Here is a 13,552-nt window from a genome sequence, read left to right on the forward strand (position 1 = left end):
TCCAAATCAACATTCCTTCCCCTTATTTTTACTGAAAGATACAATTGTGAAAATTCAAATGCTTTTTAAAAAAGAAAAGTAGTGGGAAAAGCAGTTTTCCAGTTGGAGTCACTGTATGACCCTCTTATAGTGAATATAGTTCATCACTATATTTAAACATTGAAATCATATTCTTTAGATTTTGGTGACTTTTTTGGTGTAAGTTTCAGTTTCGTAATATCATTTTCTGTTTCTAAAATAAATATGAGGCCACTTATTATTTTTAGGAGTGGCGCATAACAAACAAAAAGGCTAAACGAACCAGACATCCTCAGGGGGAATTTTCATTCGCTCATTATCATTTCAGTTATTTTTTAAGCAAAATAGGTTCATCTCATAAAGGCATTATGCCAAATATTTAAAGTAGCGTTATGTTAATTGAAATCATTGAGTGCAGAATTCCCTGCCCATGTTTTCACAAGTCATAACCTGAAATAATATTTAGTTTGCTTATTGGTTTTGAAAAAAAATGGTTTTGAAAATGGTTATCATCTTATCATTACATTTTACATTAATGGCATTTGGCATGTTATCCAGAGCGACGTACAGTTGATACGACAAAGCAGGTGACAATCCTCCCCTGGAGCAATGCAGGGTTAAAGGCCTTGCTCAAGGGCCCAACGGCTGTGCAGATCTTATTGTGGCTAGACCGGGGATCGACCAAGGTAATCAAATCATTACCTTGAGAACAAGCAGGTTTTTAAAGTTTTCCTTCTGAAGGAAAACTTTTTTATTTCAAGTAGAAATAAGGCCATGAACATAAAATACTGCATAACCTGCATTTGCCTAATGAAACAAGAAAAGAAAAATGTGCATGCATTCATTTGAATCTCAGACCTAAAATTGTCAAGATGTTTCTACTTGATATTTAAATGCAGTATTTAACTGACTGCAAGTAAATAGAACATGGTTTCACTCCGGCTTGCAATTTTGGTACGTAATAGATTGACGGGTGCTTCATTTGCCACAACCTTCCACTTTTCATTTAAATGACAGCAATGCGAGTTACTAATATTTATATTCCGTGTTTTCAGTGTTATCAAAAAGAAGTGACCAATATAACCTTTATATTTTTAAATGGCACATAGTCAGCTGATTTCTTTGGATGAGTTAGCCATATATTTTTATATTTTTGTAACTTGCTTTGTATTGGGCCTACATTCTGACAGTAGGGGATTTTCTGCATTCATTTACATGCAAAGTTAGTCCCTGCAGCATTCACCAGGAGACGTTTAACAACCTTGTGTCTTCTGATGACTGCAAACTTTCTGCAGTAAAAAGATAGAATGTTGCATAAAACTTCAGCAATACCCAAATGATACGGTTTAATTAAGACTGAAAACCAGTTTGGAGGGTTGAGGTTGCGTAGCAGCATTGATTCTCACACACAATCTAAAATATCACCTATTTCAGCCTTTTCCTTCTTAGGTGCCTTCTCTGTAATTTTTTACGTTAGCTAGAAGTGCGCGCACACTGCTGTACAGCAGGCCTTTGTGAACGTAGCCTATGCTCTTAAGGTCAGAGCAATTCAGAGGAGATTAACAGCTCTCACGTTTGATTAATCTAGTTTTATTTCTTTGTGGTGTGTCTGTTGCCCATAGTCGTACACATCAATCACCTCCAATTAAACTCCAGGTTCCTCTGAGTCCTCTGTTGATGACGATGATTTTTGTATGTGTACCTTTTTCTGCGCTGCATTTCCGCGTTTTGGCAGAAGTCGTGACTCCGCTAAAAGCTGCTTGCCGAGGACAAGGCTCGGTTGCTTAGCAACGCGTGTCACGAGCTTGAATCTGTGGAGTCTGCTCTCGTATCATTTCCCCTTCAGGACCGTGGGACAGACCTCACTTTTTGCGGCATTGTGCATATGGTATTGGTCGCATACCGGAATCAGCCTACCTTATTTAATATCTATAGAATTAAATATTAAATTATTTAGCTGGCTTGTTTATGCAAACTCAGTGGGGGTATATTGCTGCATATTTATCGAAACCTGTGTATTTTTACCTTAACTATGTAATGTTGATTAAATAGTTAATAGCTATAATTATCTGTAAACAGCTTTAAAAACTTGGTCTTTGCTGCGCAATTCTGTAATGCTGTGATGTTGTAGAGCAACACGATGTCTCATGCCATTCATATACACTGTACAGAAATGGTTCTTTTTTTGCATTTCCAGAAGTTGTTTCTCATAGTGACTCTGCCTTTTCTCCCCATTTCTCTCCCCTTTTTCCCTGGCCCTTCCTGTCTCTCTCCTGCCCCTCAGGGTCGCTCAGTGTCTCTCTCTCCTGCTCTATCGGGACAGGAGGGACTGAATCTGCTCTCTCCTGCTCTGTCGGGACGGGAGGGACTGAATCTGCTCTCTCCTGTGCAGCCGGAACGGTAGGCTGCGTCTTCACTCTCCCTCAGAGCCGGGACGGGGGCTGTGACGTCGGGCCTGCGCAGACGTCTGCGGGGGCATGCCGAGAGGCGGGGCGAGGTGGAGGTGAGGGGGCGGCCCGGGATGACCGGCTGGTCTCGGGTGGAGGAGCTGACGATGGACGAGGGACAGCGGTCCTCCAGGGAGAGAGGGGGCGCCAGCGAGTCGGGCCCAGAGGAGGGCTCCAGCTCGGAGAGCGAGACGGAGCAGGAACTGGGGCAGGAACAGGCCGGCCATGGCCGGAGGAGAGAGGGGCTGATCTCCACCAAGCCCCACCGCCAGCTCTGCCGTTCCCCCTGCCTGGACCGGCCCAGCTTCTCCCAGAGCAGCACCCTGCAGGAGCTCCGCTCCGACGACACTCGCCCGTCACCCCCCGCCGACCGCGGCTACCAGGCCAAGATGGACTTTGCCCTGAAGCTGGGCTACCCCGGGGAGCAGGTGGAGGCTGTGCTGGGCAAGCTGGGGGCCGATGCTCTGATAAACGACGTGCTGGCCGAGCTGGTGAGGCTTGGGAGTAAGGGAGAGCCTGAGAGCTCGGCGGGCGGGGCAGGGGGCAGTGCTGGGGGTGGGCCGGGGGCTGGGGGTGGAGCAGGGTTATCCAGAGCCACCTGTAAGGAGATCAGCAGCCCCGAGGCATCACTGGAGGATGATTCTGTGGACAACGCTGACAACCTGCGGCCCATCGTGGTCGATGGCTCCAACGTGGCCATGAGGTAGGCCTCTGCCTGGGAGCCCAGTTTTCAGTACAGCTGAAATTCCTGCACCCTCCCCATCTCTCTCTTTCTATTTCCCTATCGCTCTCCTTCTGCTTTTACTCTGATTCCCATTCTCTCCCTGTCTAAAATAATGATGATAATAAAACTAATAATGACACCTGCAAGCAGGGTTGAGGGGGCCAAGCAGGGCAGGGTCGCCATGTCGCCAAATGTTTTTCCACATCCTCAGGAAGGAGTCCTGAGTCCATATACCAAGTTTGGTATCAACACATCAAAGCATTACTGAGATATGCCCTCACTTCCTGTTTGGTGGCTTTGATTGGCTGTACTGAACAAAATTTGTGGCCTGTGAACTTTTTCAGAAAATCCAGTATGGCGGAAAATCTAATATGGAGGAAATTGACGTCAATGGGTACGGTGAACTCGGCTTGATCCAAGGAATTCAACAGCTTTCTCATTTTATAAAATTGGGCATACCGCTCAAAACATGCATAAACGTACCTCCAAATCTGACCCGTTGGTGGCGCTAGAGCGTTCGAGGTGGAGACATGAATCTTTGTGAAAAGAATCATGGGATTGTGCCCAATCATTGTACCAAATTTCAAAACTGCCATGGACACCCTAGACAGAAGAAAAAGATGATGACCAATAATAAGAAAAGGTAGAAACACACAGTGTGCCTACACGGGTTTGCTGCTTGGCCCCCAATAATAACTTGTTTGTATTGTATTGTATTACTGGGTAATGTTCTGTGCTGCTGCTGTTTCTGCGCTGGTTTTTCTTTTCATCTACCTTTTTTATTAATCCACTGTATGTTTTTTTCATTCTTCATAGCCATGGAAACAAAGAAGTGTTCTCCTGCCGTGGGATCCAGCTGGCAGTGGATTGGTTCCTGGAGAAGGGGCACAAAGATATCACGGTGTTTGTTCCAGCCTGGAGGAAGGAGCAGTCCAGGCCTGACGCCCCCATCACAGGTACCAGAGAGGCAGTTCGCGGCTGCATCCGCTTCTGTGTCGGGTTATCCAACACCTCAAGGGCTGCTGTTTACAGTATGTTGATTTAGTATGTTGTTCTAACTTAAGTTTGGAAACCGCAGTTGTACACGAACGCTGGTTTATTCCTATATCAGAGCACAGTAAAACATCTTCATCCACATGCGGTCTGCAGCTGTAGGTCATGACTTTAAATCTAATAAACATTTGGGTTAAGTCGTTAAGAACACGACTTGGCATGAGATCCTGAAAACAAAATTGTGCTCCCTAGTTTCATGCAGTTACGACTAAATGAACACCTGTTAAAAAGCAGTAAAACAACACCTGTGAACATCAGCAGGAAATCTGTAGGCATAGGCTGTGTAAATTAGGCTGAACATTAAAGCAGGCCTTTGGCAACCCAGGTCCTCCATGGTGTCTGAAGCTCATCTGCTTCTATATGTACAGTTCAGCTCCTGTACATAGTGTACATAGTCATCCAGTGTGCTTGATATGAATGTGAGATTCATATTCTGAGAGCACTCTTTTACTCAAGAGGAAACACTAGTTTTGGGTTCTAAAAGGTAAGCGTAGTTATGCAACCATGATTTTATTTCATAGCTCTTGCTTGTTTTTGGGTTGTACAGAGACTCTTGTCAGACTGCCATCTTTATTTTGAAATAACTGTCAAGAGGAAGAGAGTGGGTTGAAGGGCAGGTGCCAAAACTATTGTTGGAAGGAGTGCAGGAAAAATGTGAGAGCGGAGCATCTCCAAAAATGGTTTATTTAAAAAATGTTAAGTAATAAAAAAAAATGCGGATCCCAGTGGCTAATACTGCATGGTGCTTATTGAAACAGGTCATGGCATTACGACCACTCACAGATGAGGCGAATAATATTGATTATCTCATAACAACGGCGCATGACAAGGTCTGGGATATATTAGATGGTGAGCAAAATTGATATGCGGGAGAAATGGGTTGGCGTAAAGACCTGAGCATAAAGGGCCACATTGTTATGGCCAGGTCAATGAGTCAGAACATCTCCAAAGCGGCAAGGCTTGTAGGGTGCTTCTGCAGTTTCAGCAGTGGTGAGTACCTACTGATAGTCGTCCGAGGAGGGACAAACCACGAACCAGTGACAGGGTGTTGGGAGCCCAAGGCTCATTGATGTGTAAGGGCAACAATGGCTATCCTGTCCGATCCGAACCAACAGAAGGGCTACTGTGGAACAAATCGCAGAAAATGTTAATGATGGTTACGGGAGGAATGTGACGCCATGCATCACACCCTACAATGGGCAGGCGAGTATCAGAACTGATTTCAATCTGATTGAGCATCTGTGGCATGTGCTGGAACAAGTCCAATCCATGGCAGCTCCACTTCACAACTTCAGGACTTACATATTGGTGCCAGATACCACAGGGCATCTTAAAAGGTCTTGTTGAGTCCATACCTTGGCAGAGCTGTTTTGATGGCATGCGGAGGACTAATAGCATATTAGACATTCATAATGTTTTGGCTCATCGGTATATACACACAAATTCACACCTGATTTGTTGTTCCATGGGTTGTCAGATCAAGAAATCTTGAGGAAGCTGGAGAAAGAGAAGATTCTGGTGTTCACGCCCTCCCGGAGGGTCCAGGGCAGGAGGGTGGTGTGCTATGATGACCGCTTCATCGTCAAGCTGGCCTGCGACTCGGACGGCATCATCGTATCTAACGACAACTACAGGGACCTCCAGAACGAGAAGCCCGAGTGGAAGAAGTTCATCGAGGAACGGCTCCTTATGTACTCCTTCGTGAATGACAAGTGAGTCAAGCCACGTGGCCGTGTCACTTCACTGCTCTGGAGTCAAATGTGAAATGAGCAAGTGTAATATCAAATTGTAATGAGGGAAATTTGTATTTCAGCTCACTGCAGGTCTTGTAAATGCTTTCCTGCCTAATTGATTGTAGTGTAAACCCAGATTTTCTCTTTTCGTAGATTCATGCCTCCAGACGATCCTTTGGGAAGACATGGTCCAAGTTTGGAGAATTTTCTCCGAAAAAGGCCGGTCGTCCCAGAACACAAGAAACAGCCATGTCCTTATGGTGAGTGACCATACGGAGAATCTTTATTCTTTTTTTAAATGCTGAAGGCCTCTACAAGTTGTGTGACTGACATTTACTGAATACCCTGGCCTGTATGCATAACACGTCTCTGATTGGGAGAGCTGATCTAGGATATTATTCTGAAGAAACAGTTTCTCTGCAGTTACGCCCAGGTTGTCCTCTTATTTTTCACAGGAAAGAAATGCACCTATGGACACAAGTGCAAGTACTACCACCCTGAGCGGGCCAATCAGCCGCAGCGTTCAGTGGCAGACGAGCTGCGGGCGTTTGCTAAACTTTCAGCGGTGAAGACTATGAGCGAAGGGGCACTGTCCAAGAGTGGCTCTGGGCCCTCGGCGAGCGGGAAGGGGGACCCAGGGTCGGAGGCCAAGCGCGTGGCCCCCAAGCGTCAGTCGGACCCCAGCATCCGCGCGGTGGCCGCCATGGCCTGCGAGGCGGACGACCGGTCGTTGGCGGCCCGTCGGCCTGACGCGGGATCGGCCCCGTCCCTGGTGACGGCGCTCAGCGTGCCCACGATGCCCCCAGTGAAGAGCCATGCGCCGGGGGCCCTGAACACCCGCTCGGCCAGCAGCCCCGTCCCGGGCTCCGGCCACTTCTCCTGCGGCTCCGTCGAACACACCCCCGGCGCTCAGTACCCGCCCATCCTGGTCACCAACACCCACGGAGCCCCCCTGGGCTACGGCCAGCCCTTCCCCAAGTACGACTCCAGCAGCGACCACGGCTACTACTCCATGCTCAGCGACTTCTCCAGCGTCAGCCTGGGGAGCATGCATGCCACCGACAGCTTCTACAGCATGGAGGAGGAGCCCAGGCCCTACCCCAAGACCCAATCCGCCGCAGAGTCCTCGTATCCCGCCGTCCGGTACGCGGGCGGGGAGATCTACATGGGCTCGCTGGACAGCGGGTTGGAGGAGAACGCTAAAGGGCAGCAGCAGCACCCGCCCCCGCAGACCCAGCGCAGCCTGCCGGCCTTCGCGCACGGCTTCCACCACGACGCGCTGACCCGCGTGCAGAGCTACGGCTCGGAGGAGCCCAAGCCCTGCCTGCGCAAGCTGGCCCGCCTGGCCCCCCACATCCAGCACCCGCTGGTGGGCGCTCGGTCCAGCTGCCCCGGGGACTACCCCCTGCCGCAGAACGTCCACCCCTCCTCGCCTTCCTCCCCCTCCTCCTCCTCCCCCGCCTCGGGCCCCGCGCAGCCCGGCCGCACCCTGGGCATGACGCGCATGGACAGCGTTTCGGACTCCCGGCTGTACGAGGGCAACGTCATGAGGCAGAGGCGGCCTCCGCTGTGCCGCGAGCAGCACGCCAGCTGGGACCCGCTGCCCGTAGGGGGCGCCCCCGAGCCCTGCGCCTGCCGCCAGCCCTTCCCGCTGGGCGGGGCCCTGATGCAGCCCTGCTGCGAGAGGGTGATGGTGCGCAGCATGCCCGAAAAGATGGAGCAGACCTGGCGCTGCCCGTCTCCTTGGGAGGAGCCTCCCGGAGGGCCTGCCGACCCCCCCGAGCGTCAGGGCGTGCCCGAGCAGCAGTACCAGACCTACCGCAACCTCTGCAACATCTTCCCCGCCCAGGTGGTGCACACGGTCATGGAGCAGCACCCCCACGTCACCGACCCCCAGCAGCTGGCCGCCGTCATCGTCAGCAGGCTCCGCTCCGGCCGCTGAGCCCCGGCCCTCCCCGTCTCCGTCTCCGTCCTGCTCTTAACCAGAGACCGCTAACGCCCCATGTCTCTGTCTAACGCTGAAGGAAAGGGAGGAAAAAGTATAATATTATATATTTACTGGACACAAAACCACTGTTGTTTTGTTTTTACAAAAAAAATGTGTTAAGTGCACTAAGCCAGAAAAAGCGTGCAGTGTTATGGCCTGCCTTCACATGCACATGAGCACTTGTTGTTTATATATATTTTGCGACTTGACTCTCAAGTTTTTTCCTTGTGAGATTTTAAGGAAAAGGTGAATATAATTTTGGACGTTCGGAAGTGCGTACCTCAGTGCATGGGATTTCCGCTTGTAAAAGGCCTTATATTTACATGACCTCACATCGTTGTCGACCACTATTCATTTTGAGTATTGAGTGTTGCAGCTGAAGAGGTCTTTTCAGTTCTTAAAGTGTTAAGCACTAGCAGTGTGTAGAAATATTTTCTCAATAATTTTCCTTGCATAACCTGCCTGTTTTGAGCAGGAACGTGGAAAAATGTGTATAATTTAGACAATATATGATGGCAGAAAAAGAACAAAGCCAGTCAAAGCCCAGTTTGCCTTTTGGTAAATGCTACAGTTAAATTGGAATCAATATTCATATTAAAAGAACATCAAAGGCTGCCATTGTAAATGGGTATTTGAAGCTGCTGAAATTATGCCAAAACAGATAATCAGCTGCGTCATGTTTAGACCCAGCAATCGTGTTTGTATTATTTCTGATGTTGATATTTGCTTGAAGGGGTTGAATGTTAAAATTAGACTTTTCCTTAGGTGTGTTTGGTAGTGTCATGTGCAGTTGTACTTACAGTATATTTGTCTGTATTGTTTATAGTATTCGAAAGGCCATTTGAAGGTTTGCCACTCGTTGTGTGCCTCATGTCCTGGAGCCATGACAGAACGATTCTTTTGAACGTTGTCGTCTTTTGAAAGGCCAGTTTTCTTTATGTAACGCTGCGTGATGACATCGTCACGTTGGCTTATTTGAACCGACGAATGTCCGTAATGAGGAAAGAGTCTGAGCTGAGAGCTGTCTCTGAGGCCTCCACTTAATCTAACCATGGTGCACTTTTTCCTTAACTACGGTTTTAGGAAACGTGACATTGACATGGTTTCCAAATTTACCAAAAATATATTACTTAAAACAAGCTTAAATCAATTAATCTATTGCTCGAAGCTAAGGACAAAGCACATTGAGTTTAAATTGATTAGAGGCCTTTAATATATACAGTATTCATATATACAGTGTCCTCCATAATGTTTGGGGCATAGACCCATAATTTATTTATTTGCCTCTCTATTTGAGATTTGTAAGAAAAAAGATCACAAAATGCACATTGTCAGATTTGAATAATGTTTACACATCATGGTTTCACCATGTAGAAATTACACCAGTGTTTATAAGGAACACATTGGTTAGCTAAATGGGTTTAAGTCATCAAGGGTCCAAGGTATCAAATCAGCCTCAAACCACCATGCTGCTGCCAGATATGCAGCAGATACAAAAATAATTATTTCATAACTATTTCAATAAATATTTCACAGGAAAGTGGCCAAAATGCATAAAAATGCCCTTTATTCAAATCTGACAATGTGCACTTTAACCACATGTGTTTTGTTTTATTACAAATCTCAAATCATGGAGTGCCAGAGGCACAGAAATAAATTATGGGTCTTTGTCCCAAGCATTATGGAGGGCACTGTTGATAGAGTTTTTTGTGATAGTGGAGTGAGGGCCACGTGCAGCCTGTTGGTTCTTCATGTGAAGGAGAGACACTGCCTCCATGTCTCCCCCAGTGGAGCAGTGGTTGGGCAGGGCTGCTGTCATGGGTTGTTTCTGGCATTTGGCAAAAGGCTTTTGCGATGCTGCTGTCTTTCTGTCTTTTCCTGCCTGTTTTATATCCCTTTTCCCTCCCTTCTGCACTATCTGCAAAGGGTCAAAATGTATTATGATTGATGAAGGTCTTAAAGTATTTCAAATTAAAACAGTTTGATAAATGTACACATATTTGACATTTCTGTGCAGCCCTACTGTATAGTGTTTTCAGAAATCTTACTTGTATTTTAATATCTGTGACTTATGCTGCATGGTTAAATTTGTTGTGAATTCACCTGCTAAACTTTTGAGAAATGATTTTCGCATTTGACCCCACAGTAATGATCTTTCATTACAGCACGCAGCAAAGCCTCAAATGTCCAGAAACGACCTTTGTTTGTTGATACAAATTGTATCTATTTCTTGATTGTAAAAAAATATATATTTATGAAATGTACAGTATCATACAGTATATAGAATACCTTTATGGGAAAAAAAAATGCAACAATGTTTGTGACACTGTGTGTCACTGGAAGTAGCCCAAAGGACCTTTTCTTACTGGGCGCTGTGTTTATAGACCCGAGTCCTTTTTAACCTGCTACATGGACATGCACTGAACTGTGGCGTTTAGCTGTAATAGCATTATTGTATTCTCACTGGATGTTTGGCTAAAAAAACACAACTCTTTCCAGCTGTAAAGTAATAGTGCTAAACACGTTCACTGTGGGAACATCCCTGTGACGTTGGTGTGGTTACCCGCAGCAATGGTAGCATTTTCCACCGCTTCCCTGATCTAGCAAAAACAGGCTTGCGTCTTTATTTGTGCTTACCTTAACTTTCCTCTTCCCCCACACCCCACCCCTGCCCACACACGCACGCATGCACACACACACGCATGCACACACACATGCACACGCGCATGCCCACAGATGTATTTGTCCGCTTGGATACTGTAGCTACAGACGCTGTGAAAATTGCTGGATTGCCACACCCTTTTTGGGAACAGAAGGAACTATTTGAGGTCATTTTTTAAAGTCCAAGTCTCATTCATTTTCTGAAATTTTCATAAATACACAGTGGAAAACAAGTAAAATTTGACAATCCTGTAAAAATATGAAGTGCTTTAGATTTAGTTTCTGCCCTCTCCTATGGAAAGTCCTCTAGTTTTGTTCTGTGATGTCACTCCTGAAAAACAGACATGAAAAATATAAATGATGAGCATAAATGTTTTCTTATTTTGCTTTATTAGACAATTATCTAGAAAGTTTCAGGAATTTGCAGCTTGTTTTCGAGTCAGTTCATAGGTGTATTTAAAGTCCATTCATAATTGAATAGGTTTAGCAGAGTAAAGTTGAGCGTTTATGTTTTAGTTATGCTCTAATTCGTATTTGTACCAAACCAGCGATGCATAGTTTCCTGATGGGACTTGGACTTTAAATGTTTGCCTCTCGTCGTTGACACATATTTTTGCCTTAAACGTTGTAAAATACTGTAAGTGCAGAGTGCAAGCCTTTTGTCTCAGAATCTTTTGTCTCAAAAGATGTCAGCATCTGTGTTTGCGTGAAATGTGTGGCTAAAAGCCTTTGTAATTTGTTTACCTAATGAGTGTCACATGGTTGAGCATACAGCCATTTTGTGATATACCTGAGGTTATCTGCATCTGGAATTGTCAACATTTCTTTGACTTTAGTTATTTAACTGTAGTAGTAGAGGCATGCCATGGTAAATAATATATTTTTGGAGTCGTTACACCTGTAAATCTTATCGATATCGTTATTGTACAGGCCTATTATAATTTTTCAAATATCTTTACTATTTGAAATGATAATCAGTTGTATTTCAACACGATCACAACAGAGCAACATTGAAGTTCACCAAATTTTTACGCACTCTTTGCTTAAAGATGTGTACCCAGTTTAAGCAACTCTCAGGTATTATAAGAGATTTGTGACAAACTTGTATACTTTGTTGACTTGGGTTCTTACCGTTTGCTGTTCTGAATGAAAATTGATTTGTAGTTGCATAGCTTGGGTGCAGATCTCTAGTGTGTGCTGTAATTTGTGTTTAGCAGTCTTGTAATGTACTTTTTGACGCTGTGCTTAAACGTCACACTGGTGAGTTGACTATATTTTAGTCTGTGTTGTAATGAGCTGCAATAGTTTGTTTTATTCTTTGTCGAATGAAACAGAAAGCTTTTTAAAAATTGTTTTGAATCAACGGAAAAACAAAAAAAACAGCCGTAAAAAAACCATACAAACTCTTTGGGTCTGTGGACTCAAACAAAATGTAAGTCTCAATGACAAAGGGGTGTCTGTTTGTGTACATTTCTCCAAAATGAATGGGATGTTTGTGCAGTGATCCTAATGGGGTGTGGACGGTGCCAACAACACTGTAGTTCCAGGAATGTTTCTGCTGGTAAGCAAATGTGGGTTACTGGGGAACCCATCCTGTTTCAACAAGAGGATAATGGCATGTTACTTACACTATGGGGCTCCTCTGGTTATTGCCCTGTTATAAGTAACTGGGTCTAATCTGATTAAACCAAACCACTTTTAAACCAGGGGTAATGGTTGGTTACAAGGGAATCCATCCAGGCTCTGCATGCACTGGGTGATGACAATTTACTTTGTCATCTGACTGCATCGAGTAACTCCATCTGGACTGATTATAGCAACGCAAACAGAACATCTAAACCAGAGGCGGGCATTCACAGTACTGGAGCGCAGGAGATGTTTCCGGAACACTCATTGTTACCTTTGTTTGCTAATTACTTTCAATTAATTGAATGTATCAGTCAGTTCAGTGGTGTAATTAAGTGTCCAGATGGAACATAAAACAGTAAAAATAAAAAAACAGAGTGGTGGTAGACTGTGAATATTTTTGCTGTTAATTCAAACATACCCTGATGGAACATAGGAAATATGGCACATTTGCACCAGGAACCCGAAGCAGAGTTTATGCTAGCAATGCATGGCAGCCGTGGTCCGTGACGCTGTAGGGGTTAAAGCTAGCATGACGGACCTACTTAGATGTGATTTTGGCTCTTAGTGTACTCTGCAAGTAAATACAAAATGTCCTGGATACAGGCATCTGCAAATTTTGTGTCGTTGTTAAAGAGAACCTTGTAAAAATGACGTGGAAAGCTTATTTGGCTTTTGCCAACATTCGTCTGATAAAAGTAAAGTGGCTTTTTTATGTTGTTATTATTTTTAATATATATGTTTCAGTGCGGAACAACGTTATTCTGAATTCATGCCAACATCTTTTCCACCATGCCAATAGTGATGTTCTCCTTCACTGGCTCAACAGTGTTTCCTCAACCAAGGTTATCCAATAATACACAAGTTTTTCTTTAAAAATTAATTGTAATCAATGTTTTATTTTGGTTCCACGCAAGTATTAGATATTACACTGACAAACCAATAAAGTGCAACTGTAAACATAACTAGTGGGGCTCTTGTTTGTACTTGCTGAATGCTTTATTTGCAACTTTCATGTATAGTTCTCTGTGGTTGTCTTAGGATATCTGTGAGTCATCCCCCTTAATTCAGTAAAATATATTATTTAGCTCCAGGCAGAGGGCAGAGTTAAGCATGCTATCTCACACTCTCCTTTATGAGCTAGCTGAATGAGTGTACTAATCACTGTTGTTTGCATTTACACAGCAGCACTTGACTTTTGGTCCTTGAATCAGGTTTAGTTGTTGAGTGTACCAGCTGCTTTTGCCCAACTGGTGGCAGCAGTGTGATACACCTTGGACCTTTTTCAGTTCAGCAATGCATA

At 45.0% G+C, this 13,552-nt stretch overlaps 1 protein-coding gene across 1 annotated transcript; it reads left to right on the forward strand.

Moving 5' to 3' along the window:
- The first annotated feature begins 2,503 nt into the window (after positions 1-2,503).
- LOC133124954 (probable ribonuclease ZC3H12B) lies at positions 2,504-13,214 on the forward strand. Its single transcript, XM_061236566.1, has 5 exons — positions 2,504-3,168; positions 4,006-4,145; positions 5,720-5,954; positions 6,129-6,235; positions 6,431-13,214. Exons 1-5 carry the CDS (start codon positions 2,540-2,542, stop codon positions 7,915-7,917), a joined length of 2,598 nt encoding a protein of 865 aa, XP_061092550.1. The 5' UTR covers positions 2,504-2,539; the 3' UTR covers positions 7,918-13,214.
- Positions 13,215-13,552: the final 338 nt, after the last annotated feature.

This window comes from Conger conger, chromosome 3, assembly GCF_963514075.1.
Source record: "Conger conger chromosome 3, fConCon1.1, whole genome shotgun sequence".
Classification (NCBI taxonomy): domain Eukaryota; kingdom Metazoa; phylum Chordata; class Actinopteri; order Anguilliformes; family Congridae; genus Conger; species Conger conger.

What these genes read in the sequence shown, in the direction of transcription:
- LOC133124954 (XM_061236566.1), top strand. Translation starts at nt 2,540, where the DNA reads ATGACCGGCTGGTCTCGGGTGGAGGAGCTGACGATGGACGAGGGACAG. An exon ending in GCCTGACGCCCCCATCACAG is followed by an intron (nt 4,146 to 5,719) that starts GTACCAGAGAGG and finishes ATGGGTTGTCAG; the next exon opens with ATCAAGAAATCTTGAGGAAG. An exon ending in GAAACAGCCATGTCCTTATG is followed by an intron (nt 6,236 to 6,430) that starts GTGAGTGACCAT and finishes TATTTTTCACAG; the next exon opens with GAAAGAAATGCACCTATGGA.